This window comes from Zootermopsis nevadensis, unplaced genomic scaffold (assembly GCF_977971745.1).
Source record: "Zootermopsis nevadensis isolate Lab colony 2312 unplaced genomic scaffold, Znev_1.0 Znev_ptg000002l, whole genome shotgun sequence".
Taxonomy (NCBI): domain Eukaryota; kingdom Metazoa; phylum Arthropoda; class Insecta; order Blattodea; family Termopsidae; genus Zootermopsis; species Zootermopsis nevadensis.
The window spans coordinates 18,245,252-18,259,575 of record NW_028259134.1 but is presented as its reverse complement, the minus strand read 5'-3'; the positions used below and the strand labels follow the sequence as shown (position 1 = coordinate 18,259,575).

Genomic DNA, 14,324 nt, shown 5'->3' with positions numbered 1-14,324 from the left:
TTCATCAGGTATCATCATGGAGAAAATCTGGAGCTGTTTGATGCTGGTGTTGGCCAGCCTCTGCGCGGTTCACATGAAGCCCCTAGACGATGAGAGACACCGAGCACTGATCAGAAGTGGGTACGTCCACTACCCAGGTGCTGGATACTACAGGCAAGTACATCGTTTTTATCATCTCGGACAAAGAAACATATAGATATAAAAACTAAGTTCAGTAACACGCGATTTCATTTATATTTAGGTCAGTCAACATTTTAACTCAGTGGATAAGAGTCCTTATTGATAAAACAATAGTCGCTCGGATAGTCGTTCCCCCGCATTGTATGGAACTGTATTCATGTGCGAACAACCGGGCCCAATACTGAGCCAGATTAATCCAGTCCATATTATCCTATCTTCTGCAGAAAGTTCTCCAAAGTACACTCTTTCATTCAGACTTTACGACCAAAATTCTGTATTCATGATTATCAGGCTCAGTGTAGGTGGTCCGTGCGCTGAATTTGAACCGTGTGTCTTCCAGATATGAAACAACTGTAATCAAGCAATATTCAATACAAGAGGTTTTTAAATATAGGGCCGACCTTATCGTAATTTTATGAATACATAGCTTGGTACTGTATCAACAAACTAACCATTTGCCAATTAAAGTAAGTGCGTGTGTTGATGATTCAGACTGGCAAAGAAGCCTGCGAGTTGGGGTGAAGGACGCAGGAATTGCCAGCAAGAGGGCGCAATACTCTCAATCGTCAACTCTCCATCAGAGGCAGGCATCCTGAAGGCCTTGTACCTAAGTGAAGGGCTTACCAAGCTGGAGAAATACGAGAACGACGACATATCAGAAATATCGCGGGATTCGAACAGCACAGAAAATCCTCCTATCCCAACTTCTGGAACCATCCACATTGGTTTCCATGATCTGTTCGTCGAGGGAGAATATTTAACAGTCCGCGGTAAGTAGGTCTCTTTGTCAAAACGGAAAATATTTTACCATTTATTGGTTCAACGACAATTTGTTAACAGCACTCACTTTTAATCTAATTTTGGTCGTCGTCGTCAAGTGTATAGATACAGAGACCAGCCATCCTTGCATAGGTTTTCATTACTTCCTCAGTTTCTCTACTCAAATATCACACATCAACAGTTGCAAAGTGTCGGTCGAGAAAACTACTGAGATTGGCTCAAGATTTCAATAATTTTACAAGGTTTTCAAGTTTTGAGTGATGGTACTTCTTCAAGGTAGTTTTAATATCCTGCCATCTACGCCTAGGTCTCTCAAGTGGTATATACCTTAAGATTTTACAGACATAAACCTATAGGGCTGTTGAGGTTTTCTGTTGTAATCAGCCACGAAGCTGAAAGCACGCCATTGGCTACAGTGTCTTCTTGTTTGATGAAAATGAACATGATTTTCTTTCAGGTGAGCCCATCATTGCGACAGGGTTTGTACGCTGGAAACCAGGGTATCCTGTATCAGATGACCTTCACAACTGTGGTGCTTTCGACACCAACCAGTTTATTTTGGATATTCCCTGTGAATTAGAATTGCCTTACGTATGCGAGATCTCAGAACTGTGAAAGCAATAGCGAAGTTGAGGAAACTGGGCGCTTGACCCTTGTTATGATTACTTAAGTAAACGTAGGTGATTTGAATAATTAACTGATTAAATAGAGGCTATTGTTATAACTCAATATATATATGATAATGATACAACAATTTAATAAATGTGGGATTCGCATAACAATACATCTAGCCTTCTGGGGTAATTTATAGAATAATTGTATGCAATTAATATAACTGAATTAATGTAAGCTAATTGTACACCTACCTTAATAAATATAGCTATTCGTATCGTGTTATTATAAACCGAATCTATATCATTACATTAAAATAAAACCTAAATTGTAAATGGAAGCCACTGTATCCTATAATTCCTTCTATACACGCGCTTGGTACATTCCCAATTCCAAATAAGAAATTTAGAAAATTATTTCAGTAGGTTTTGGCGCTTGGAGTTTTTCAACCTGTCTTGTGGTTTCGTTTTCTATAATGTTGCTGGCTCTAACACACCGCATTCTAACTTTTCTATAACAAATAATCACTGCATATTGGAGGCATTACTCCTCCCGCGTTACTTGCATGGCTAACGTAAGCGTCATAATACATATATCAGTGAAAACATCAAAAATATATTTGTATGGCTTGTGCAGAAAGAAAGATTCTGAAACAAAAAATTATTGCAACAGGTGTGCTTAAAGTATACCTGAAGACCTGGTCAGAATGAAGCCAACGTTAAAGTAGGTTAAAAAAACTCAATACACAAAAAATGCATTTACCAACACCAACAGCAGCACAAACTAAACAACTGTAAACAGCAATTAAATATTTCTATACTCACCGACGCCCCCAGAGTCTATCTCAAGACGCGACGAGCAGATGTTATACAAGTTTTGAGAATGAGGTCATCAGATTCTCGAAACCCATTTCACTTCACATTAAAAAAATTCCAATATGAGTCCAGTTGTCTCGCACACATACGTGATAATCTTGCTTCAGGAAAATGCTGAGATATTACCTTAAAATAGACGACTGCCTTATACTTCCTTACGAATATTCTAAACAAATCACTGTTTATAAACATTCTATAATTCCTACTGCTCCTAAATAAACATTTCACTTTTCACAATGTCATTAAATCAATAATATGCAGAACAAGAACGAGTTACGTAGTATGCCTATCCACTAGCCTCTTCACCTCCAGGCCTACAAGCAGAACTAAACGTATGTGTGCTCTATGCTCTTTCCATTTGATATTTTCTATCTTAGGAACCGGATGCTTCAGAAGTTACCCTGTTTAACTATCTAGAAATACCTCCCTTTGAAAATTTCCCTGTTCGTCCTGATTACTGTCCTGGCAAGAGAACAATGGGATCAAGACTAATAATTAGTACTTGTCTTTGTAATAGTGGATAGTTGTGTGCCGCCATGTTTCATAATCTGAAGACTGAATATTAAAATTCGAAATGTGATTTATTCTGGAAAATGCAGCTTGGGACTATATTAAATGCTCCATTTCACGCGAACATGCAATTGCCGTTACACGATTCAGACACGTTTAGGCCTATATTTGACACGTGACAGAAGTCTGTGCATCCATGTTTACTGTGAAAGCAGGTTGTATTGCACACATAAAGTGATCGAATTAAAGAATTCACATTTTGCTTATAACTATCGAGGTATTTCACATTAATAAAACATTACACAAGGTCATCATACTTCACTCACTTCACTTAACTACTTCAATAAGAAGTAATAAAAAGTACAATCAAATAATGGGAAAGCTCTTATGTATTAGAAACCAACTTTGTCACTCGCCCGTCTGAGACTCGCTCTCCCTTTCGACCGAACAGCACTAGCAAGACAGGGATTGTTTCCAATGACGACTAAATACACTGAGTAAAGTTCCGATTAGCTAGCTGCTGTCGTTGGTTGTGTTCAGCACGAGTGTCATGAAGCGGGAAGAAAAGGAAAATAGCCACCGCAAAGACTGTAGTCTGTAAAGAATGAAGAATGCATTTCGCCACTGAATTTAAGAAACTGGAATGATTTTCGTGTATTTATTTACGGCTTATGAAATGTCGCTGTTAGTAGTTCTGATTATATAGATTATCATCGACTGGTTTGATGATAGATGAATAAAGAATTAGAAGGGATATGAATGGAAGTAGTCCAGGTCTATAGGTGCTATCCCTACATTTGCCTGAAGGGAAAGAAGAAAATTGGACTGGGGGTAGGGATTTAAACCCAAAAATATCTGAATATGAATCAGGAGTACTGACTATTCGTCTACGACGTTCGTTGGGAAATATGTCGAGTTGGAAAATTATTTGGCTTAATACGAGAATTGCTCTACTTGAATGTTATTAAAATATTTTCTTGCCTGTGGAAAGGTGAAAAGAGAATCCAGCAACAAATTAACTCAATAATTTTTATTTCGACATTATTAAAATATAGGTGTTATTCAGCAGAGAAATAATTCTGTGACATTTTGTTCACTGATCATCTTATTTTTAGTTATATACGTTATGAAAAAATGTACTAAAGATTTGGGGACCTAAAATTATCTCATACAATTAATCCCAGTCGTGTGTCGATTACTCCACTAACGTCAACCGCTGGCTTTGGAATCTTCTGTCCAGCGAATTATTTCAGTAGACCTCCTGCTCGCAGAAGGCTGCCAGCTTCCAGTTGCATGGTAGATCGTTAAAGTTAGCCTGGGCCCTATACAAACTAAGGCAGTCACTGCCGGGTTCCGCTCCACCGTTATCAGGCTGTCCACCGACCCACTTCATATAACCAGTATTGTTAAGCGGATCCCCTGCGAACAAGGGAAAATAACTCCCAAAGTGTGTTTTAAGAAAACCTATGTTTCATTAAGATCTGCAGGCTGAAGAAATTGTAATCACTTATCAAGGCCTGAAAAGTCATTTTCATTCTTCAAATATGTTTTGTAGTTTATGAATAGTTATAGGTCCACCCTCATCGCGAATGTCTGGGAAGACGTAAATATTTTAGTTATGCCGAGGCAAATAATGCATACGTGGTACATTCTCTTACCAAAGATGGTAGTAAACTGACCCTCGCTGAACATGTCATGCACTCCCAAATATGCATAATCATTGTGGTTGCCGCCAGTGATCTTGGGATGGCGAGAGAATAACAACTGCAGGAACCGGGCTTCAGACTCCGAATTGACGATAGCGAGATGAGCTCCCTCCACTGCGCATGTGCGCAACGCTTCATTCCAGGTCCGTGGCGTTGTGTGTAGCTTGTAGTACCCCATACCAGGGAACAGCTCGTAGTCCGGCCCTGCGCGAGGCGGAGGTACTGAGGATATAAAGATTCTAGAGTATGCCTTCTTCATCAGATAAAAAAGGAATGTCATTTCCGCCTGCCATTTGTTTCAACTGCTGAACTCTTTGTGAAACTTTTGAACAAATTATGTGTGGGACACCGTTTGTGTAGTTTCCTGATGGAAAATGCATGAATTTAGATATCGTGGCTGGCACGATCTTAAATATCTAAAGCTTAAGTAAACTTTAGATTTAAATCTTTGTTTAATTTAAACGATAAGCATAAAATTTGATAGAAAATGGAGAGGTAAATATCCTAATTCAATATATTAACATGTAGACTACAGTAAGTCTATAAAGCCTATTTTTCGAGAAGTGGGTCTAACTATTTAGGTTTCACAAAAATCTATTTTAAATAACATATCATATAAGAATACGCCTATAGGCAACATTTTTATTGTTATTTATTACATCTGAAGCTGTGTAAGACGTGTCTTAAAGCGATTATAAGTTATAGGTCATTGATCCATATACTTAAGTTTAAATTATTTAACGATAATAATTATAATTAATAATTAAGTGTATGGAAGTTATAATCTTGCCGTTGAAGATAATTATTATCTTCAACGGCAAGATTATAACTTCGAATGAGATGACAGACCTAAGATTAGGCAATCATCGGAAGAAACTGGGAAGGGTGTGGCATATTATAAAACTTTTCTACTCATATACGTACATGGTGACTGGAGTTACGAAAACGACAGCAAACCCCAGTCATTACTAACAGGTACCTTATCCAAAATTCAAACTAGGTTCTTCCGTATTAGGGTATGACTCAACGAAGGTACTTTATATGTCCCGTGTAGATTGTTCGCCTTAGGAATCATTCCTGAGACTTTTTAATTAGTAGTAACATTTAGGATTTGGTCCTGTCTCCTTCAGCGTGAGCCTATCAGGGGAGGGCGTTACCTGTCACAGTAGCCACAATGTTCACCGACTCGATACCGTCACAGATAACAGTGCTGTGGTCCATGTCAACTTCCCAGGCACCAGTTTCGGCCTCATTTGGAGAGTCTTTTTGAGCACCATGATCCAGCCGTATCTGTACCGAAAAATATCACAATGGCCTATACCAAAAAATAACGCGGTCAAAATTATTTAAAACGAATCTCACGCAAAGGAACATGGATAGCCATTTATACCTAAAAGTCATATATTGGTACCGAAAACACAAAGTATGCTACTGAAAGTCTTATAAAGAAACTCCCCTACCGAAAAACGAAAGGTCTACACCAAAAAATTATAAGCATACCAAAAAGTAGAACTGATACCTGTAGAAAATGAACTCGAAACTACAGATAATTAGGTATCGTACCGGAAAACGACACTGCATTGTCAAGGGAACACTGATATTAAAAACACTACAAAGTCGAAGAAAGGCACCCACAACGTTAAGAAAGAATAACATACACAAATAATTGTTACGAAAAACTTTTCGAAACAATTATTTTACTGACTTTTCCGAAAAAAATATTGCAGTCCAAAGTAAAACAACGCTCATATAAAAAAAATACCATGGAAAAACTAACCTCAAGTAGTACATATATATTTGTTTAGGCTATGGTTTATTTAATGGTGTCAGCTCAGACTGTACAGCGTGGTATGACGAATAACATACTGGAAATGACATGGAAAGAAGCTGAAGTGGGCTAATTTAATGTTGGTAATATTCCTGCATTTGCCTGAAGAAACTAAGAAAAATCAATAAAACTTACTGAAGATAGCTGTTTTCACGGCAGGGTTTGAAGCCAAGACCTTACTAAAACAAAGCAGGGAAGCTAACCACTCGGTCTCACCAAGATTAATCTGCTATAAAACAACAACCATTCGAACAAGACAGACGTATACGAAACACAGAACAAAAATTGCAGAATGCAAGCAGCGAAAAGTGTACTGACCTGCGCAAACCGGTGTCCTGTCTGATTGCGACGGCTAGTGATGGTGAGGCTCATGCTGGCACTCCGGGGTAAAGAACACTGCATGTCCGGCGAGGGGCTTCCCCAGACAGGAAACAGCAGTAACAGAAACAGCAGCACCATACTGTAATCACAAAAGGAGAGGAAACGGTAAACAGCTTAAAGCTTTGAGCTAATAATGGATTCGACTAGTTCATTGTAGCGAGCTAGCTCACTCAAGCTTCATGAGATAACAATCGTTCAAGCAGGTAATTTCGTTCGCGAGTGTCTTTGCTCGGGAGAACGAGAGTTCGATTTACTCGATTCTCATTCGATTCATCTCGACTACTCTCGTCCATTCTTTGTATTCGTTTATGACTTTCGTGGGCAGGCTGGGAGGGGGGGGGGTACTACACTACATAAACATAGGTCATTTAAATAAGTGCAATTAATACACAAAGAAATAGAATGAAACAGATAAATTAATAGGTCAAAGCAAAACAGGACGAATTGAAAAGTAAGTTGAAGATGACTGTTGTATGGCTGCCTAGGTTATGTATTTACTGACGAATTCCTACATCTCAACTGATTTGTCAGGCACGGCTTATTCGTCCTGAAGATGGAGGCAGCAAGCACCTCTGAAACGTCGGAAAATTTCTACCAAACTATACAGCGCTTCAATCCAGAAGACAGCCGTCCTCATACTCGCTGCCGTGAAAACCTGAGAACTTGCAATGAACAAGTTATTAAAGATGAAATAAATCATTACCTTTGTTTGAAGAACCACTTCGCCAGTACAAGAAGCTCTTACTGTCTACAAGTAGCGACTGCAAGCGATCCATCTCCCATTTATCGGGTTCCAGGAAGTGCTGCCCCATGTGGATGATAGTAGGATAATGTATTATCTCTGAAGGTTTTTTCCTGTGCATGAGCGTATTCGAGGCATTGAACGTTCTTAAACTACTTTGAAAATCATGACAGAACAGTATGCCAAACGGCCTGAGCAGCAAAGTTAGTTCTTATGTATTTCACGCAATTTCCCACGAGCCTAGTGACAGGTAGTTGCAGGTTTTACAGGTGTGCAAATAGTTTCAACCCTTTCACACCCAAGTTGCCAGGAAGAAGTTCAGAAGATGACTGTCTGCTGCCTCCATCATCAGGACGATGATGGAGGCACGAATCACCTCTGAAACGTCGACAAATTTCTACAAAACTATACGGCGCTACAACCTAGAGGACAGCCATCTAAGTACAAGTGATTTGGTTAATAAATGGAATTACGCGACCATATATTGTGCGTGTCGAAACATTTAAAACATTGAGTTACGAATAAAAATGACTGTTAAATAAACAAGTATGTTACAGGAGATGTACACAACACCCATATAAAATACGATAAATGTATACAAAGTTTTGGATGTGGGAGTTTAATACATACCGACTGTTCTAGTCATGGATTTAGTAGTAGTCGTCGGGCGGAAAACAAAGAATTCAAAACGCCTTACTTATGCGGCAACTTCTCCGACTCCTCTGTTGAGCGCGTGGTCTCACCAACATCACTAAGGGGTTAGACAAACCACTTGATTGGGCCCATTTTTCTGCGATCTTTCCACAATACGATTCAAAATGGCTCAAGATGCAGCAGACTTTTTAAAACATTAGAAGCATGATTCGGTGACGTACATTTTAGTGTTTAAGGTGAGTTATTTCCTACAGTTCCAGCTTACATTTTTTTTTTGTAAATTTGTTTTCCACAACACAACGTACCATTCAGGAGTGTGACATCATGCCGCAACTACACATTATTTTATTTATTTATTTAGTGTTCTGTCTGACGACAGGTCCATATGAACAGGATCCTTCCATTCTTTTCTCGGACTGGGACCTGTTCATATACGTTCTTGGCAGATGATCCAGAAGTGGCTTGCCATTGCCTTCTTCTGTGTGTGAATGGAGTAATTGTTGGGATGCCACGGAGAAACCGGGGAAGCCCCCGGAGGAAAACTCCGTATTGCCTTGACCACGGCCTTGCCCAACACAAGTTATAAATTCGGGCACCGCCGGGAATCGAACCCGAGACCCCAGGATTACAAGGCCAGCGTTCTAACCGCTAGATCACCGTGGCTAACTACACATTACTAGCACTTAATAATTTTAATATCATCACAGCTTACAAATAAGGTAGAATTCAAGCCAAGACCCTCTTAACCCACAGAGTGTTAAACATGGAATTTTCAGTTACATCAATTAGCACAGATTATTCCTCCTTTATGACACTCTCTGTTTTCTGTTTATAGGCAATATTAAGATTTGCAACTTCTGTTCGAAACGTTATATGATTTTGTTATTAATTAACGGTATAAAGGAGGCTATGATTATATACAACGCCATTTTACCATTCTCTAGCTGTGGTAACAACAGATTTTTGTCTATAATACATCAGCAACTCAGTGACTATGAAATTCTCAGAAAGGATTCTGCTCCGTACATATTGTTCATTATAAGCTGACAAAAGTATCTGTGAGATATATAAATTAAAATTAAAAATATGATGTTTGAAATTGTTTTGAAGATGGATGTCTTCTGGGTTGCTGCGCCGTGTAGTGTGGTAGAAGTTTACCGACGTTTCGGAGGTCCCTGCGATGATTCATCGTCCTGATGATGGAGACAGCAAGGATCTCTAAAACTCCAACCAGACTACATGGCGCAACAACCCAGAAGACAGTCATCTTCAGACTCACCGCCGTTAAAACCCCAAATTCTACATGAAATTGTTTTCTTAAAAATGAATTACGTCATTCCACTATTGTATTTACTCACAGTATGTGTGAAACACAAATGAATGTATAAGTAGCAGTAATAATTACAATACAGAATAATAATATGTATACATTCAACATTTAACAACATTATGTAATGCATTCACTGATAAACGTGAAAACAACTGTCACTTCGTAGCTTCCGGCTGGAACTACATGACTCATCGCCGGGCACTACAATGTTTTCCCTACACAGATCAAATATGTTTTGTGAAAACAATAAAACCAGTTTAATTTCATTATAACAATTCCTGCCGGGAGCCGGTAAGTAACAATTGCGATCAACTTTAACACTGAACGCGCTGTATTTAAATGTTTACATAAGTATAACAAATTTTATCTGCCTGTGTGTGTGATTCTTAAGTATGAGACTTAAAATAAAGTTTTATTTTAAACTTACAACTACTTTCTTGCATTTTAAGTAAAATGTATATTTCTTCTAAATTTTACAAATACGTATACCTAAAACTACAATTATTTTGAGACATCTCAATACAAGTTTAATATATTTCAGTTTCATGTCTTTCTGTTTTTCTTAAGTTACTGCAACACTGTGATATGTACATATTTACACTCTATTCATTTATTATACTTGGAAATTCATACTCTTCAGGATCGTTGTAATAGAAATATAATCTCCTCTATCTATAGTCAAAAGTCATCGTAAAGTAAGGCTATTTATGGTATTGAATAACAACTGTCTTAAATGTAAACAGACTTAAAAATTACGTATTTATCACTTTCTAATATAATTTAATTTTACAGTTATTTTAAGTACTTTCTTCACAAAATGTCGTATAAAGCTGGAGAAAGTAAATACTATAATAGGGTATTAATTACCAGCTGGAATTTGAAATACACATGCATAATACAATTTAGTACTAAACATGATCAATGAATGTACCAAATTTAAAGTTCTGTTAAAATATACTACAAATTCCAGTGTCTATCCAGATTGCAACAAAGAGGTTCTGCTACTTTCAAGTTTACTAGACGACATAATTAGAACTATCTCTTATACCAACGTTTTATAAGAACCTATCGCATCTATCTTCAGTGTAGGAAACATAAGCGTTTCTCCGAAATGTCTTTAACCACCTACAACACTGTATGGTAACATAATTCAGAAGATTAAAATTAATATTTTCACTGAAGTGAAAATCTAAAATCTCGAACTATAATTTATTTCTAGGGCAGTAAAGTTTCGAGTCATCAAAATATTTGAGAACACATTATAAATACGGTTTCAGGACAGAAACATCTCACTTGAAGAAACCAAAATCAAAATTTTTTTCTCTACTGTATACAAAGTATGTACATATAAATTCTTGGGGAGAATGGTTTTAACCCTGGGAAGCAAATCCAACATTTCATCAGATATCAAAGTTATTTGAACATAAACTTTAAATTTACTTATACATCAACAAACTTTCACTTTCGTAAAACAATTTAGAGTTTAAACCATACTATAATTTCAATAAAAATATAACCATATAACATGAAATTTTACCTCAGAAAAATTAAAAATTAAAAAATTTAATAAAATGAGAACAGGATAAAAATGACATGCTTCATATTACTCCGTTCCACTACAGCAACAGAAGCATATATACATGTTGAAATAACGTCTGAAATTCCCGTTAGCAACATAAAGTGCTATCGGGTTGATAAACGAGTTGAACCACACAAATACCCAAGGAACGAGAAACGGGTGGTCTTCGGACTGTTCTCCTATGTAGGGCGGTATGAAGGGAAGACAGCAATACGGGACGTAACTTACAGCAGAGACCACTATCAGAGCCACCAGAGTATTGGCACTTCTTGCACGGGAATTTCTCAGCGTCTCGTGGCCACTGGACCCACAGTGGATGCTCTGGACACACAAACCCAACTGTAACGACGTTCCTACAGAAAACAGTGTCGAGCAACAGAGCGGAACTGCACAGTAAGTGATAAGAACGTACAATGACACAGTGTAATATTCTTCTATAACGGAGATTAACGGTACTGGAGCCACGCACGCCAAAATTGCGGAAGTAAGTGCATGGGCATGGGGACTGTAACGCCTCAACACCTTACAACCAGAATTGCGACGATTATTGACAGGAAGTGCTGTCAAGTACATGTGACAACTGAACATCATAACAGAGTAGATGTTGAGACCGATTACCATGTAGAAAACATACGTCACTGAGAGAGGTGAATGTATAGAGTTCACCAGGAATATGTCAATTGGAGGACTATGGAGTACAAGATTCAGCATGTCAGCGATTGCAATATTTATGATAATTAATTTGCAGTCTTTACGCATTTCTTGGTGTCTTATGAATATTCTGACGAGGATGCAATTTAGAATAAGTCCAATGACGTAAATGGAAGACAGTATGACAATACCAGTGGTTCCGCCGACTTGTTGAATTGGAATTCCAAAATATGTATATTCATATTTCGAGCTCAAGGCAATGGGCAAATGCAGAAATGTAATGGTCTGTGTGTCACAATTATTTGCACTTACAAATATTTCAACCGAACAATATTCCGTGGAATTTCCACATATATCTCCTATATATTTTATTTCATTAAGCATGTAAAATTGTTCCCATATTCTTTGAGCATCAGAGACACTTAATCCAAACGTGTTATTGCATACAGTATCGTTATATCTGAATATTAAAATGTTATGAAACTTTGCAGTCGAACACACAACAAAGTCACATTCTTCAAGTTCTTCATACGTTTGACAAAAGGCTTCGTTAAATTTAAAATTGTTGAAGATATCAAATATTTTATCGCAATTTTCAGATTTGTTCACTGCATGTTGACTTATGTTTATAATTTTCACCATGTATTTAAAGTTGTCTAAGTGGTCCGGCGTCTCTTCTGTCAGGTTAGAGGCAAATTCTTTGTCATGCCGTGTATTGTTGATAAAGCACTGCGTGACGCTCCTGGCTTCCTCCTGCGAGGTCCTGTCTTCCTTATGCAGGCCAAGCCAACAGCTGAAGTTATAGGTTATGTCTGTCGGCTGCAACGAGTGAACGTTTAGCAAGTTCGTCACGGTAAACCAGTAGAAGAAGTTAAACATCTGTCAGGACAGAGCGAAATGTTGACATGTGTAAAACAACTGCTTCTTTTGTTTCATGAAATAGGGTACAAGTACAAATCGGATAGAAACAATAAATGCATAACCATTTTTTGATGAGATGAGAGTATACAAATAAAATATATCCTGCATACGTAGACTGCCAGGATTGTGACTAAATGAGAGCTTTTGTTTTGAAACTTACGTTTCTACTACTCAATTTTATTATTATTATTATTATATATCATGTTATCTTTACATTTTCTGTGCTAGACCTTATTTAAACAACGTTCTTTAATCAGTAATCTTTGTAATTTCTTTTCGTATTAAATAAAAATCACAATTATTTAGATTCAACAGTTGACAGATGGCGGGATACGTGAATGACAGTAATACTCTCAAACACAAAATAATTCTATCCTATAAGATAACTCTAATTATAAGTCAGATATATCGTACGTCGCATGGAAAGGATTAACATGAATTTTAAGAAAAAGTTGGTTTAAGCAACGGCTGAAGATGAAGACAGTATTTCCCTCAAATTTTGGAAGGCTAAACATAGCCAGAAAATAAACATAGACATTACGGTCCACGTAGTTTAACGTCTAACATTATTTGCGAGTCTCCTCTGTCCGTCCATCTATATGACGGGCTAGTGCCTTCACACATGGCACATAACTTATGCAGTTCAAGGCACGTTTCGTCGTTAACCAAGGAATTAAAAATAAAAATCATTATAAACATTTAATTTAAGACTTCTAATTTAATTTACTAATGACTCATTAGTATGTGTAACTTTCATCTGAAATTGTTTTAAAACTGCTGTACACTTCATAACGAATGCACACCCATGTATTCAGCATGAAGTTAAAGATGGTGCTTAAAATATTGATATGCATTTTAGATGACTGGTGCATATTAATTAATTATGAAATTAAACACTAATTCATTCAAAGTATGTCCTGCAGATCAGCTTAGCATCAAAATAGCAACATTTCTCAAGACATATACAATTCCTCATCATACCCTGGCGACTGCTTAGGATTAAACAAGCGAAGACTACTGTACCAATGGAGTTAAAGCAAGTGATATCACTTATTAACACTCACCCAGATTCTTCCTGATAACATCACAGCATCCCCGTTGAGGGTCCAGAGCCTGAAGTGAAATCCAACTAGTGACACAGTTTTCTACACTAAGCTGAGCTCCCCCTCCCCCACTTCACCTCGTCGTCCACTTCCCACTTCGGCGCCGGGGCAGATCGATTGCCCAGTCGACCAGATTCCACACGTCGATCTTTCCAGCACCTCGAAAACCGATAACTGATACTCTGATCGCTTAACTGGTGAGGGTAGGTTATTGAAATAAGACACACTGCAAGTCACTTTTCTTACTCAGGAATTGTTACTAAATTTTACTGGTTGATACAGGCCGATGTTAAGGCAACACGTGCGTTTTATTCCAATACTGCATTACATTTCGGCGAAAAAAATGTAGCCGTATTCATGGATGTATACTTGCATTAAATATGGGAATTCGACGGATATTTCTTATTATTTACAACCTGTTGACACTGTGTGTCATCGGATAATAAATATAATGATGAGGATTATTGTATTC

At 37.6% G+C, this 14,324-nt stretch overlaps 2 protein-coding genes across 4 annotated transcripts; one reads left to right on the top strand and one right to left on the bottom strand.

Annotated features, from left to right (window-relative positions):
- The first annotated feature begins 16 nt into the window (after window positions 1-16).
- Window positions 17-1,864, top strand: LOC110831542 (hemolymph lipopolysaccharide-binding protein). The gene is made up of 3 exons (XM_022067664.2): window positions 17-153; window positions 673-950; window positions 1,418-1,864. The coding sequence occupies exons 1-3, from the start codon at window positions 17-19 to the stop codon at window positions 1,573-1,575; spliced, it is 573 nt and encodes a 190-aa protein (XP_021923356.1). The 3' UTR covers window positions 1,576-1,864.
- Window positions 1,865-3,972: 2,108 nt separating this feature from the next.
- LOC110831565 (hemolymph lipopolysaccharide-binding protein) lies at window positions 3,973-13,935 on the bottom strand. Of its 3 annotated transcripts, XM_022067723.2 has the most exons (6): window positions 13,814-13,935; window positions 11,406-12,707; window positions 6,810-6,951; window positions 5,821-5,953; window positions 4,616-4,885; window positions 3,973-4,376 (listed from the first exon to the last, which is right to left on the bottom strand). In XM_022067723.2, exons 3-6 carry the CDS (start codon window positions 6,948-6,950, stop codon window positions 4,207-4,209), a joined length of 714 nt encoding a protein of 237 aa, XP_021923415.1. In that variant the 5' UTR covers window position 6,951; window positions 11,406-12,707; window positions 13,814-13,935; the 3' UTR covers window positions 3,973-4,206. The 3 variants fall into 3 exon arrangements, with proteins under 3 accessions (XP_021923415.1, XP_021923416.1, XP_021923414.1); XM_022067724.2 differs by lacking the exons at window positions 11,406-12,707; window positions 13,814-13,935 and adding an exon at window positions 7,576-7,687 and having other exon boundaries at window positions 4,616-4,867; XM_022067722.2 differs by lacking the exons at window positions 11,406-12,707; window positions 13,814-13,935 and adding an exon at window positions 7,576-7,686.
- Between the last annotated feature and the right edge of the window lie 389 nt (window positions 13,936-14,324).